At 33.8% G+C, this 15,248-nt stretch overlaps 1 protein-coding gene across 1 annotated transcript; it reads right to left on the reverse strand.

Annotated features, from left to right (window-relative positions):
* Positions 1-10,629: 10,629 nt before the first annotated feature.
* Positions 10,630-10,950, reverse strand: LOC308340208 (small ribosomal subunit protein eS24-like; the record flags this gene model as incomplete). Its single annotated transcript, XM_080799373.1, has 1 exon — positions 10,630-10,950. The coding sequence occupies one exon, from the start codon at positions 10,948-10,950 to the stop codon at positions 10,630-10,632; it is 321 nt and encodes a 106-aa protein (XP_080655499.1).
* Positions 10,951-15,248: the final 4,298 nt, after the last annotated feature.

Consider the following 15,248-nt stretch of genomic DNA (forward strand, 5'->3'; position numbering starts at 1 on the left):
ACACATTCCCCTCAAAATAATTCAGAACCTGTTTCAATTTATCAAATGCCTACTTTATCTGTCAAAACAATGTCCTTTCTCAAATAAAGGGCATTGTTTCTGTAGCAAGAAAAAGGTTCTGATGTATTGTTATCTGCAAATGGATGGCGGAATAATGGAACAACAGGCAGTGTTTCAAACTAAGAGATCAAAGGCCAGAATGCATTACAAATCTTGTTAAAATAAATGAGGGTAAGAGCATAATTCCAATAAAGACATTTATAGTCTTAAACAATCTCTCTGTCTTTTTAAAAGAGATCTTTAAAAATGAACCTAAATCCCCTTACAAACACCAAAAGGTTTTTGCTGCTTTCCTCAAAGAAGTTCAGTATTCAAAGAAATACAGAATCGCAGAACTCTCATACAAGCTAGATAACAGTACTTTTTTTTAATGTGCTGACATTGTAGAATTTTACTGATGCTGCTAATCTATTCGTGGCATTTATCTGTATGCATAGTATTCAAGGAGGAAAACACTTGTTCATAAAATATCCAAATCTAAAACATATTTTAATATGAAAGTGTTAAGCTAAATAAATTTGTTCAACATTTTAGCTTAATTTTATAACTTAATCTCCCTGATTGTAAGCAATTTTTTGTAAGTAATCTCAGTACTTGGATGCGTAACAAAATAAATCCACTTATTGCGTCTCAAGATGAACTATTTCCTTTTTTAACAGTATCAAGAAAATCCAAATATATTTAAGGCGATAGCCAGTATTTAGGTTGTAGTGTTACTTGTACACAATCAGTTAGCTGTTATTTCCTAACTGTTGTCATGCACAAACATTTGCTTTAACCTAAACGTGTCAGATATTTATGATGATTCCTGCAGCCTTGTTCATCTGGAGCTGAAATACGCCAGTGTAGCCTGGTGTATCTGTCTTCTGTATGATTGCAGGTTGCTGTCCTTTCCTTTATTCTAGATCTTTCTTTTGTTCACTTTTGCTTTTAAATGCAACCATGACCTTTGCCAGTTGCCAGACGGTCTTCTTAAAACAAATCTATAACAATCTTGTTAAAAGAAATTCTATATTCAGTAATAACCTTTGGAAATTAAGGACTATGAAATGCATTAATTCATGATCATCAAATGATACAACCGGCATCTGTGACAATATATATTCAAACAATCCTATAGTAGAACAGTCTTTAAAACTACTGGGGAGTTATTAAAGTTGCATTGACCACATCAGTTATCTGAGAACAATTCCTGGAAATGAAAAATGTTTTGTTTCATATAATGTAGTATAGATTGTGATGTTTACTGTCTGACACTAAGATTGTAGGATAATGTGATTAAACGTAGTTTCACCATCAAAAATTTAGTGTTCTCAGTTACACCAGTAAATACATGAATCAAGCAGTAGATATTTAAAACAAGTGTAGATTAAGCAGTCAGGAAAAGGCTGGTCTTAAGTTAAAGTTATTATTATTATTATTTTTTTTTCACAAAAATGCTTCTATATTCCCCCAAACCATTTGCAGGGAGAGGATTCCATGAACACAATTTCAACTCACATTTTTATACACCCTATAAAAGGAAAATACTAGTTGGTGTCCTGTGGGACATTCTGTTCAAAATTATCTAGTAGGCCTATGGAGTTTGTTCCACAGTATTTCAATAGATAGTCTAATCACCAATCCACGACTGTCCAAATCTCCCCTAATTTTCTGTTATATGCCACTGACAGAAGGAATGGCAAGACTTCATCCTGCCTCCAAAGAAGTCTCGAACTCATACTAAAACACCTTAAACGTTCAATTATTTTGTTCACATTCTCTAAAACATCTCATGTACTCTAAGTCATAGACTTATGTAATATGAATTGAAGTTAAAACCCAGGTTTTAAATATTTTATTTTTTATTTTTTTAAGATTTTATTTACTTATTTGACAGAGAGGTCACAAGTAGGCAGAGAGGCAGGCAGAGACAGAGAGGGTAAGCAGGCTCCCTGCTGAGCATTGAGCCTGATGCGGGCCTTGATCCCAGGACCCTGAGATCATGACCTGAGCCAAAGGCAGAGGCTTAACCCACTGAGTCACCCAGGCACCCAAGGTTTTAAATATTTTAAAAATATATTATTCCACAAATTAATTATTCGTGTTTTTACTTTATTCCAAAAACATAAATACATAAACATGCTATATATTCATAAACTCATTTATATATTCAAGGAGTGTATATTTTTATGTGTATAGACGTACACATACATAGTCTGTTTATCCATCTATCCAGTTTCAGTAAATTAGACTTAAACCTTGAGTCAGACAGGTTGGAATTCAACTTCTGTCTTAGGAGCTGTAATGACTTTGAACAAGTTCATAAACCTCTCTATTCACTACTGTTCATAATCCCATTCTGTGACCTTAGGCACTGAAGGCTTAGAGCAACAGGTCCTGCTATCTTCTTCAGTAAACTATATTCTGGCAGAGATTTATCACAGGAACCTCATAAAACATATTAGTGTATTCCAATATATGAAATTTGTTACCTGGGAGATCTGTGTACACACGTCCTCACATGATAAACTTGGGTTAATCCTATTTGTTTCTAGTTGTATGGTGAGCATTAGAAAACTCTCCGCCAACAGGGGGAATTTGACCGATGGTGTCCAAGAATACATCTCTATTTGACAAAATATATTTGAAAGCTACACTGGGTTTTCTTACAGTAAAAGATCAAGATATTTTTAAAGCTCGGCACAGAATCTGTCTATGCTTAAGATTTGCCATTTGAAGTAGAAATACATGAGAAAGGAGAGAGCAGTTAATAGACATGAGGGGGAGAGTCTTTATCATGGTGAAGTTTTTGTCTTGAGGACCTTCTGGTCCTGTCTGCACTTCTGCACTCTGGTAACTGTCTTAAAATTCTCCTGGCAACGAGGGATGCTCACTAGCAGCACCAGTACCTCTAAGTACCTGAGTATGGGGAATGGGGTAGGGTAAGAAAGGAGTGTCCAGTCTCCATATACTTCATACAGTTTATCTTGATTCTATGCAAGAACTAAGGGTGGATTAGGATAAATATCTTACCTCTTCGAATGATATACCACCCCATTATAAATATTAACATTTAGAAACATATAGGCAAATTTATTAGATTAATAAAATAATTTCCAAGAACATTCTCCATCACAGGGCGCCTGGGTGGCTCAGTGGGTTAAAGCCTCTGCCTTCGGCTCAGATCATGATCCCAGGGTCCTAGGATCGAGCCCCGCATCAGGCTCTCTGCTCAGTGGGGAGCCTGCTTCCTCCTCTCTCTCTGCCTGTCTCTCTGCCTACTTGTGATCTCTGTCAAATAAATAATTAAATATTAAAAAAAGAACATTCTCCATCAATTCAAAGTTAAGAAAAATCAAGAAAAAAAAATTAAATTCTACCCCCCCTTTCTCCCCAGAAGACAAGCACTAAGGACACCTGACATAAAATGCAACATGATGTCTCTGAAGGAGATAAGGAGAAAAGATCATTCAGGGAAGAACTTTTGTCTCAGGCAACCTTTATTCAGAATCTGTATCTGTAAACACAATAGGCAATATTTGGGTTGAACTGGAAGCCCACCCAATTCCAGTAAACAATGGTTTCCTTGCTCGAGTAGATAATTTGAATAAGTTGGTTAATATTATAGAATTTTCATTTTTAAAAACAGTTACAGTAGCAGCTTCAGGTATTTTATTGAAAATAGTAAGAGGATGACTTACAAAATGAATTATTTAAATAAGTAATTAGTGTAGAATATCATTTAAATTGATGCATTTTGTGATTTAAATTGAGAAAGGGTAAGTAGTATAGAGACTATTACAGATACGGCTTATTTTTCCCAGTATCATACATATTTTTAAAAGCTCAGTCATCTTTTTGATCACTTTATCGTATGTCTTCCTTTTAAATTTCCTTGGACAAAATTGAAAATATTATAATATTTTCAAAAAGAGATTATAACATTAACACCTATTCCATAACAAATTATAGGAAAATGTGACTTTACTATCAAATGTCCTTATAGTTAATAAACATATACACTTTCCAAGATTCTGATTAATAGGAAGACAACATTAACAGACTAAAGCATCAGTGATAATGCAACCATTTAAAACAACAAAAATGCCTCTATGAATATTAAATCAGTGACTTCTGAAATAAAAAAAAATGTGCTTGGCACTGAAAATTAATGTGTTTTCTTACATGTAAATTATCATATTTTAAACAAAAGATATCTTCAAGAACCATTTTAATCTTTGCTATATTTTACATATAGTACTTTTAAATTCATATTTCAGTGTTGACATATTTCAAATAAAGAAAATGGACTGTTGTAATCCTTCGCATGGTGTTTTCATTCAATTAGCTCTATCTTTCTTTTTCTAAGCAAACAAGATGGCAATTTACTCAAAGTCAACCCATAATAACATATATCAGCCAGAGTCAAACAAACACAGTGCTGCTCATGCTACACCTTTTAAAATCAAACAATTTTAAATAAAAGCAAACATGAACATAAATAGTGTTTCCCTTTGGAATTTGACTGTTGACAGAAAAATGATAAAAACATAAAAATGGTTTGAATTTGTAAGGAAGTTAAATAATTCAGGAAATGTTTTATTAACTGATAGCAGAGAGAACAGGATTTTGGTCTTTGCATTATGCAGTAATGAAAGAATAAATATATGTGGCTTTAAAAAAAAAAACAACAAACCCTTCCTAACTGTATTAAAATTTCACAAGGTAGTTGAAAACCACATTCTTATCAAGCACTCACAAAAATATAATTCTGTTTAAAAACTTTTTAAGGTTAGTTTGCAACATTTTCCAAAGTGAAAGAAAAGTTCAGTGTCAGTACATAGTTTTAAAAGGGGCTTCTGGTTTATGTTTTCAGCATATTAGAACAGAAATTCAAAGGAAGCAGAATCTGAAACAAGAAATAGATACAGCAACAACAGTCTGTTGGACTATTTGCTGCATAGAAAATTACTCTTATATGATGAAAATAGGAAGTTACCACCTCCAAAATGTTATCACCAAAGCATTTTTCTCTTAATTTAGACAAAATGCAAGAAGATATAAATAATGATGTTATGCAAACATAAAGTTTATAAATGTTAATAATTGTATGTTTGTACTAAATTTACTAATTATAAAACAAAAGCAAAATTCTCTATAAAGCATAATTATTTGATATAATCAGGTACCAAATCATGTAAACTTAGCAAATGTCTTAAAATTAAAGTATGCTATTAAAGTATGTTTTTCACTCACTCTCATGTAGTTTAAATTTCATATTAGTGTAACAGAGGTATGGAGTTCTATTTCCGGACTTGGATTCTGGGTCCTTTATTTGCTGACAATGTGACATTTGGTACATTGCTAATTTCTTACTCCAAGTTTCTTTATCATAAAAAAATGCACATGCTAAAATGGGAATGGTGAGATTGAAGTAATGAATTGATTTAGGAGATCTAGTGTAAAAGATACATTATTGGTCAGTCTTTATTGCTCATTTTAGGATTCCTGCATACAGCACAATACTTGCTTATGATGATTCTCGGTGCACCATCTCTGAAAAAAAAGAAGCAAAGACCAAAAAAACCCCAACAACCTGTTAATTTTATAACAGTTTTAATAAAATACATGCTTTTCCTTCAGTGACCAGGGTGCTGTAACTGAAAATATGATGTGAACTGTCTATTTATATAACTTTGCTTTTGAACTTGCTTTTGAAGTAAAAAGTAGAAATGCTAAAAGGAGTACTCTCATGTAAAGCAAGTAATATAACTTTGGTACAACTTGTTTGGTATGTTGAACTTGGTACAAGTGCTTTGTACATTATATGCATAGTATATAATCTGAGCTAAGACACATTTATAACTTCTTGCATGGTAATTATGCTTCTGGCACCTCAATCTTAAAATATAACAGAGAAAATATATAATAATATGAGCAAAATGTTGTCACTATAGCAGTTTTTGAAGTAAACTCTAAGCCCAACATGGGGTTCAAACCCACAGCTTCAAGAGTCACATTCTCTACCAACTGAGCCAGCCAGGTACCACCATAGCATTTTTAAATATGAGGAGTTATTGAAAATAATTCTTAAATAAGTTAAGACATTGGGGCACCTGGGTGGCTCAGCGGGTTAAAGCCTTTGCCTTCGGCTCAGGTCATGATCTCAGGATCCTGGGATCGAGCCCTGCATCGGGCTCTCTGCTCAGTAGGGAGCCTGCTTCCCCCTCTCTCTCTGCCTGCCTCTCTGCCTACTTGTGATCTGTCTGTCAAATAAATAAATAAAATTAAAATTAAAAAAAAATAAGCTAAGACATAGACACTTCTAGTGTGGTACCTGGCACTATTTTTAGTGATTGATAAATATTAAGGTAAGAGAGAAAATACTAAGTCTGCAACAATAAATAGTTTTTCTGCTTATTCTCTGGATGGGACATTAAGCACCATCAGGGTTAATATAGTTATATGAAGAAAGACTTCTGACATAATACTAAATATACACAGAAAAGTAGAAAAGTATTTAATATAATACCTACCATAAAAATGAATTTAGGAAAGATAGTTTTAAAAATGTTAGGGTAGTTAGACTTGAGGAGTGTTTTTTTTCCTCATCCTTTTTAAGTCTTCCTGTGGATATTTATATTTACAAAACAAAGAGAAAGCATTTCTAAAATCAACATTTATATGTTCCCTGTACTATTATTCATCTTAGTTAATTAGAAGAGGAAATGTAATGAGTCTATGCTTGTTTTTGTAATTGTCCATGCATTTGCCTGCTTCAAATGTCAGTATTACAGCTACCCACCTTGTCCTGTTACTTTTTTACTTCCCATCTGTAGGCATTAGTTTACAGCTATGGACACAGGAAAAATAATATTGGTATAAAGAAATGAAGTGTAAGAATTCCCATTCAGTCAGTAGTCAAAGTGAAAGAATGTGTATGTAGGAGCGACCACAAAATTTCCATGCCTCTATTTAAGTGGGTTCACCTGAGACTGTGTCTAACTTGTGTCAACATATATGATACGGATACTGGATATAATGATCTTTACCCAAACAGAACCGTTTGTGTGAGCATGGCTGCTCTACAAATCTTGCCTACTGACAGTGTACTCAGTACGTTTTGGGAAACATATCTTGTGCTGGCTATAGAGCAATCTAAGCAAACACATTTTTCTCTCAAAGCATGTAAAACTTTCATATTAGTAAGAGTGTTTCAAAACAATTTCACCAAAAACAAAATCCTGATGGGTTTTTGGAAAAACTCTCTTTAAGTCATCTTTTTTAGTAGGTTGTTTTATTTTTCAAGTGGCCCTTTAAAAATAACATTTCAAAGTATAAATTTTTATATTCCTACACAAAATATTAAAAATATAAAATGATGCCAGCTATGTAACTAGTCCATGTACTTTGGGAAATATTTTATATCTATATTATATATGTGTACATTCTTAAATTCAGAACAAAATAAAAATTATTCACATGTGGATTCATGTCAAAATAATTAGAAATAAGTAAATATGTCTCATTTTTAGAAAGAATGTTGACCATCCACTTTCTCTCTCCGATTATCTTCTCCATGACTGCCTTAGCCATGCAGAAAGCAAAGCAAAAAACAAAACAAAACAAAACAAAACAAAAAATTAGTAATGCCTGAAATGAGTTTTACTGTAGAATGTATTATTTGTGTTATAAATGTATTATATTTTAGAGTTGGGTGAATTTTCTCCCTGGGTACTGTCTGCCAATTTGTTGATACTTAATCCAGGTTCTACTTCTAATAATATAGATTAAAAGCATAGAAAAAATATCTGGAGTGACATAGAATCATTGTTTATTTTTCATAATGAAGTTTTTGGTCAAAGATGTAACCCTAGAAATACATGTAGGAATGATAATGAATTATTAAATCTAAAAGAGGAAAGGATGGTAATTCTTTTTTTGGAAAAGATGATAATATTTAAGTCTCAACAATTTTCAGGTACAAAAATAAATTCATTTATATATAGTATGTCATAAATTTACTTAAAAATAAGGAAGATAAATATTTTTCTGGTTTTTTTTTTCAGATGAGGGGAAAAAAGGCTCAGAAGATTTAATAACTTGCTTTAGTTTTCAAAATTGAAAACTCTTATTGAATGACACCTGTTGTGAAATGCAAATAGCACTTGTAGGTCACAAAACATGGGAAGTCATGGAATATCATTCCAGTATACATAAGTGATGCACACATGTATATTGTGAGTGGAGCTGGCAGTCTAATATTAAATACAGAAAAGCAGAATGAAGATAAAAATATAACTGTTTTATCAAAAATGGAAGAATTATAGTTTGGTTATGCAATATCATCATGGTCCCTGGATAGCTCAGTGGGTTAAGCATTCAACTCTTGATTTCATTCGGGTCATGATCTCAGGGTTGTGACATCAAGCTTGGCCTTGGTCTCCGCACTGGGTGTGGAGCCTGCTTATGTTCTCTTCCTCACCCCCTTCCCTTGCCACTCACACTCACAGTCATTCTCTCAAAAAAACTGTGTTTGTGTGTACGCAATATCCACAAATTTTTCTGACAAGTGTTACCTGCAAAACCTTCAGTAGACGTAACTGATGCTATATAAGTACAAAACACATAATACATAAAATAAGTTTTTGAAAATAGATTTAGAGACCCATATTTTATTTGGTGGACTCAGATTTTTACCCTGAAGTTCAAAAAATAGAAAGAGTCTATGATTCTTAGAAGAATTTGTACTGGCAACCATATATCTTTCAAGGCAATACTAACCATGACACTAAGTACTATAGTATTTAGAAAGATATACAGTAAAAATGATTGCTTAATGACAACTTTAAAATGAAAAATTTCGTGCCTAATTAAAAGCATGATAATTAATGGTATCTATATTGAACTCTTCTGGAGTTCTTACTCTCTTTGAGTTACAAATCAAAATCTAGGAATGTGCTACGCTTGTGTGTAGGTCTTCAAGACTAGAGCCAGTTAGTGATATATGGTTTATTCAACTACATCTCACCTAAAATTTATGGAATTATTTTGGGATTATGTGACACGTGGAGTTCTATGTGTTATACCTGAAGCCACCTTCAGATATGACCCATGGCCCAGGCCCAAGAACTGAATGGTGCTTTGCTGCCTTGATGATTAAATATTGACTAGTGACCTGGTGAGACTCTCAGTCTTGTTAAAAGAGGTAATTCTGACGATGAATGCTAAAGTAAAATTAACAAACAGAAACTCTTGGCTTCATATACATGACTATACATAGTCTACAAACCTATATGAGCCATCACAAGATTAGCATTCTAATTCCACACAGATTTCTGAATGTTTTTTGCTCACTTTGTTTGATGTTCCTCAAGATTTCCTTTAGTTTTACTTTAACCTAATTTGATTTGTACAAAGTTAACAGGGAATATTGGTTCAAGTTACTGGAAGCAAAAGGGTAGAAAATGTCAGTCATGAAAATAAGGCCTGTCATAATACAAGTGTCAGTGTATAGATACAGGAAGGTTTGCTGGGACACAGCATAAATCCAAGGAAATCAGTCGTAGCACAGAAAAAAAAAAATGTGGTCTCTGGATATTTAAAAGGGTTCAAAATCCTGAGAGTCTTCGCACTGACAATGGAACTTGGATATTCCAGGTACTAAGGGAAAAAAGCTTTTAGTCTTCTGCCTTGCTTTGTGTTGTTTGCTAGTTATGGGCATCCAGGAGCATGGAGATGTTGACCATAAGCAAATGAAAATATAGGTTAATCTTACCCAAAACGAGGCAGGGAAAAGGTGGTAAGATTACAACCTAGGCTGGGATGGGGACAGTTTCTATAGTGTCTGTAGTGTCACACATGCCCAGAAATAGGTCTGGTGAAAAATCTCTCCCAAATTGACAATCTAATGTGCATTTTAAGTTGAGCTTATGGCCTCAAGTAATTCCATATGAAAGGAAGAAATTCTGAGTGAAATGTATGTACATATTGATAATTATGGAGATTACAATTAAGTCTTCTGGCATATGTAATAGTGAATAGCAATGCAAAGTACTTGTCAGTGCAAATGTACTTAACAAAAGCAAAGACATGCTCGCTTTTGCTAAGAGCAGATATACTTTTTTTTTTTTTTTTTAATATGAGACTATAAAGAAAACTGTTGTTTCTGTTCTGTTAAGAAAACTGTAGAGTGGAATGGGGAAATTAAAATGTGGCAGATACCTTGTTACGTGTTTCAAAGAGTGTTTTCTAGAAACCTCAGCAATCATAAATGATCCATAGTTTTAGAATACTTTTTTTTTTCATTTTCTCATGAGTGCCCATTAATATGACAGCTCTGCTCTGTTTTTGCTTTGAAAGCTTATACAGATGCTGAATTTGGGTTCTAAAGGCCAGAGATACATGCACTTGGAGCAAGTGTTACTTTATTTGGTTTTTATGCACTTGGTAAAAGTTACAGATAGCAGGAAGGTAAGAAGTTTTGCAAGATCACAGGAAAAAGTTTCTGTGATTTTTATTGTTTTTAGTATCATTAATGACTAATTGCAGTCACCCTGACTTTATTCTGTTCTTGCATTCCTTTCACTATTTTCTTGACATTTGTTTTTTCCGGTCATACAGACCATGTCTTGCAAGTCTATGCTTGGGTTCATTTTTCTTTGCATAATCCAAGGAATCATAAATCAAGCCAAATCCAGTTGTCTTGCCACCACCAAAGTGGGTTCTGAATCCAAATACAAAGAAGACATCTAGTGTGGTCTTGTGTATTTTGGATAGTTTTTCCTGAACTTCTGTCTTAGGTGCTGTTGCCTTTCCATAGAGAAGGACATCAGTGACCATCTGTTTCCGCTGAAGTAGTCGATCGGTTATGAACTTCCTGGTCGAAATACTTATTGTGATGTTCATGATGGCACCCAAGCTTTAAGCACTTGTGGAGGAAAACTATTGAGATCTTTTTTCTCCACTTACTGAATAGGTACCCTTGGACAATTCCTTAACCATTCTAAGCTCTGGTTTATCCATCTGTAAGGGAGGGGCAGTAGTGGGATCTACCTAAGAAGAATTTTGTGAGGATTCAAGCAGAAGTTGGTTAAATACTTTGAATTTTCTAGGTATTAACCTAGAAATTAATTATTACATTATTATATTATATTATATTACATATAATATTATAATATTACATATTCTTACATTAAGTTGCAGAAGGGGAGAACAGGCCTAGAAGCATAACACACTAAAAAAGAGCCTGGAAGCTCTAAAAATGAGGAAGCACTTTTTATATAGTCAGATTGGGTGAAAGCAAAAATTGAATATATGGACAAAAGAAAAGAATATGCTCATGTCTAATTAGTGGAGGAAGGTTTTACTGTCAGATTCTAAAGAGAGCAGTGAGAAACACATAGTTGCTTTTCTCTAAGGTCTATAGAAACAGTTATTCACAAATAAAATTGTATCGGAACCCATATTCTTCCTTGTCTACCTTATTTTGGGGAGAGATTTTTTTTTTTTTTTCCTTAGCAGATATCGACTAGGGGGCAGCTATAGGTTTCAAAGCAGCCATGACTGGGGGGCGGGTATAGATATGTGCATTTGGATTATTGATGCCGGTTTCTTACCAGTTGTTAGGTGTTTTGAATCTTAGTGCTGGATAGGTAGAGAGAATTAAGATCAATTGTTTTTTTAAAGATTCATTCATTCATGCATGCATTTATTGCGGAAGCCAGGGGAGGGGCAGATGCAGAGAATCTCCAGCAGAGTCTGTGTTGAGCAGGGAGCCAGGTATGGGGCTCTACTGATCTATGAGGTCTTGACCTGAGCCAAAATCATGAGTAGTTAATCAAACGACTGAGTCACCCCTAAGATCATTTGTTTTGTATTAAGATGGAAAAGTGAAAATACATATTTCATAAACATTTGAGATAAACATCTTAAAATAGATCAGATATCCATATATAAAAATAAATATATAAAACAAAATAGAACATCCCTTATATATGTTTCAAGATTGAAGTTTTTTTTTTTAAATGCTCATTTATCTATTTTTAATTAATGGGGAGAATTTAGTATTTTAAAAGAGTAACAAAATTCATACTTGATGCTTTTTATCATGTACTTCAGAAATTATTACATGGAAAATGTATTTAAAAAGACTGGTTTGGATTTTAAAGCGTTACCTAGACATGGTCTTATTAGAAATTATGGCAGTTAATACCTGGTTTAACTATTGCTATATTCAAGTTGTATAAATGTCTAAACTAGGACTTTCAATTTTGGTAACATATCCTGCTAGTAAGGGTTTTTCTTTACTTCCATTGGCTAATATATAGTCTCTTCTGAATAATAGGATTTTGAAGCAGACATGAATTTTATGGGTAAATCATCTGGACTAGTCTACTAATCATATAAATTGATAAAATGGGATCAAGGATATTTTAGTGACTTGGTCAAAATTACACTACAGTTGGGGGACAAATCAAATATAAAATTATGGTCTGGGGGTGCCTGGGTGGCTCAGTGGGTTAAGCCTCTGCCTTTGGCTCAGGTCATGATCTCAGGGTCCTGGGATTGAGCCCCACATCGGGCTCTCTGCTCAGCGGGGAGCCTGCTTCCCACTCCCCCTCTGCCTGCCTCTCTGCCTACTTGTGATCTCTCTCTGTCAAATAAATAAGTAAAGTCTTAAAATTATGGTCTGAATCTTCTCACTAGGAAAGAAGGATCAAAAAAATTCAAAGTACCTGCAAAATTTCTCTGTGTCCATATTTTCTGTTATGTGTGTTTACTCATGTCATAGATAGGGCCTTACTATGCCAGACATAAAAACTAGATAGAAGAGGAAAGAATGGTTATTTGCATTCAGATTCATGATGGGAGAAAGAAGAGAATTTAGAAATTACTTACAGATAGTTCACAGATAGACTTTGTGGCCTCTCTATCTTCGCACCACTCTCTAGTATGTTTAGGCAGGATGTTCTTACAACTCCGAATGTACCTTATGGGGATTTGGCTTCACTGAAGCACTGCTTTTCCCCAGTATAAACAAAGTACAAAATTAAATAGTTCAAGTACAGACCTGGAGAATTAGAAAGTCCAGTGGATTAGCAAATGTTAAGTTCAACTGCTTTTAACAAGCTTTAAATAATAGTGACTTAAGCAATGCAGAACTCTGTTTCTCTCGTATTTCAGCAAAGCAGAGATAAACATAGGACCAAACTTTCTGTTTACACAAGAGGAGGAGATGCTTCAAACAAATGGAAGGATTGGTTTTCATAAGGAATAAAGATTCCTGGACTGTCATAACAGGAGAAAAGACAGAACATGTAGGTAAAGAAGCAGATAGGCTGGTCATACTGGTGGTGGAACCATAAAGCAGATAGTTCGCAGATTATTCCTTAAATTTTTTTTGAGAAAGGATCATTAGCAGTGTACAGACTTGGTTGTGTATAAATGTGGGAGCACAGGGTTTAGAGAGGAGACTTGACAATAACTTAGAAAGTATATAAGCTACAGAGCCCAATAAAGAAATAGCGGACACTGGCAAAGATTCTGATACACGGGACCATCCTGGGAAGCTGTCAGAGTTCACAGAAACTAAATTTGTGTGAATAGAATGGTAGTTGTGTTAGGTGTTCCTTACACCATAACCTTACTATTTATCTTTTTCCCTTATCAGACTGTGAACTCATCAGATGGAAGAGCTGATTTAAATTCTGCATCCCTAGCATTTCACGCAGATTGTATTGACACAAAACTTTGTTGAATGAATGAATGTTGTATGTTATTAACAATGTGCGATGATCATATTTCTTCATGGTCAAATATTATGTCCAAAGATAATGCTCTATTAAAGACAGCTTTTCGCATGTTATATACTAACATACTTTCAGCATAGAACTGAAATGCATAGAAAATGAAAAAAAAATGCTTTCATATAGAGCCTGTATTTTGGTTTAAACTCCACCTTAAGTCTGTGCAAAAAGAACAATAAGAATTCTCATTGCCCCAGGACACTATGATTTCTACATAATACCAACTTTCTGATTTTTTAAAAAACATTGCTTTTAATAGGCCACTTTGTTTCATTCTAACCTAAACCCTAAATACAGCAGTTATTTATTTATTTTTTCTCCAGAGGCTGTATCAGTCAGGTCTAAGGAGTATCCTTGAAAGATAAGAAAACACCTAAAACAAGGCCTAGCAACTCTACTAAATGGCCATGAAATTCTTCACAAAATGGAAACTGGAATAGTTATATCGATTATTTCAATACCAGCGATGTTCCCCGGTTGTAGTTTTGGCAGCTTTTGAAGGTGCATTTACTCTTTTAGGCTGTTAAGGCACTATTTAATGAATCAATTGAGTCATTTAGTCAATAAAAGTATCCTTTACTCCTAAAGAGTTAATACGCCTTTTCAGTGGTGCTTCACTTAGAAAAAAGATACAGTTAAAACCCTCAACAAATCAGATGTCATATTAGTTAAAATGCACATTTTTCAAAACAATGGATTCTTTTCTACCCCAATGATATACATATTATTTGTAAACAAACTCCTAGACTCACATAGAAAGAAGCATTCTCTGTTCAGAAATGTCAATGGAATGTAACATTGTCATAGAATAATGATCTTTTGTTCGCACATAAATGCCTAGGGAAAACTAAGATGTTCATTTTCAAAGCAGGAACATTGATCCACTGGGTATGTCCTATTAAAATGACTTTATTTTATTCCATCAAATAGCAGATGTAAATTCAGTCATTTAGTCTGATAGATATGGGTTCCAGAGAATGACATTTGTGTGCTACAGTACTACTAAATAGATGAAAATCATTGCATTCTGCTTTGCTATATTTGTCAGCAAAACAGAATTAAGTTTGTTCATGAACACTCTAAGGTTTAATATGGGCAATTTAGAAATGGGGTATACTGATTTTATTTTCCTTTGATTTCTTTTAAGTAAACCTTTTCCAGATCTAATGGTCATTCAGTTGCATAATTCTGAATTATATGCATTCTATTGAGAATTCTGTATATTGTTATATATCAGAAAGTAGGCACTATAACACAACATCTGAAGATTTGTGGCCAATGACTGTTCAAACAAAGGTAAATGTTACCATAATAAAAAAATGATGGAGAATCATGCCTGGTTTTGATAGTATTTTAATCTGAAAAGCAAAAAGAAAAGATGGCCAGAGCTCCAGGGGG

Source organism: Martes martes (assembly GCF_963455335.1).
Source record: "Martes martes genome assembly, chromosome: 3".
Classification (NCBI taxonomy): Eukaryota; Metazoa; Chordata; class Mammalia; order Carnivora; family Mustelidae; genus Martes; species Martes martes.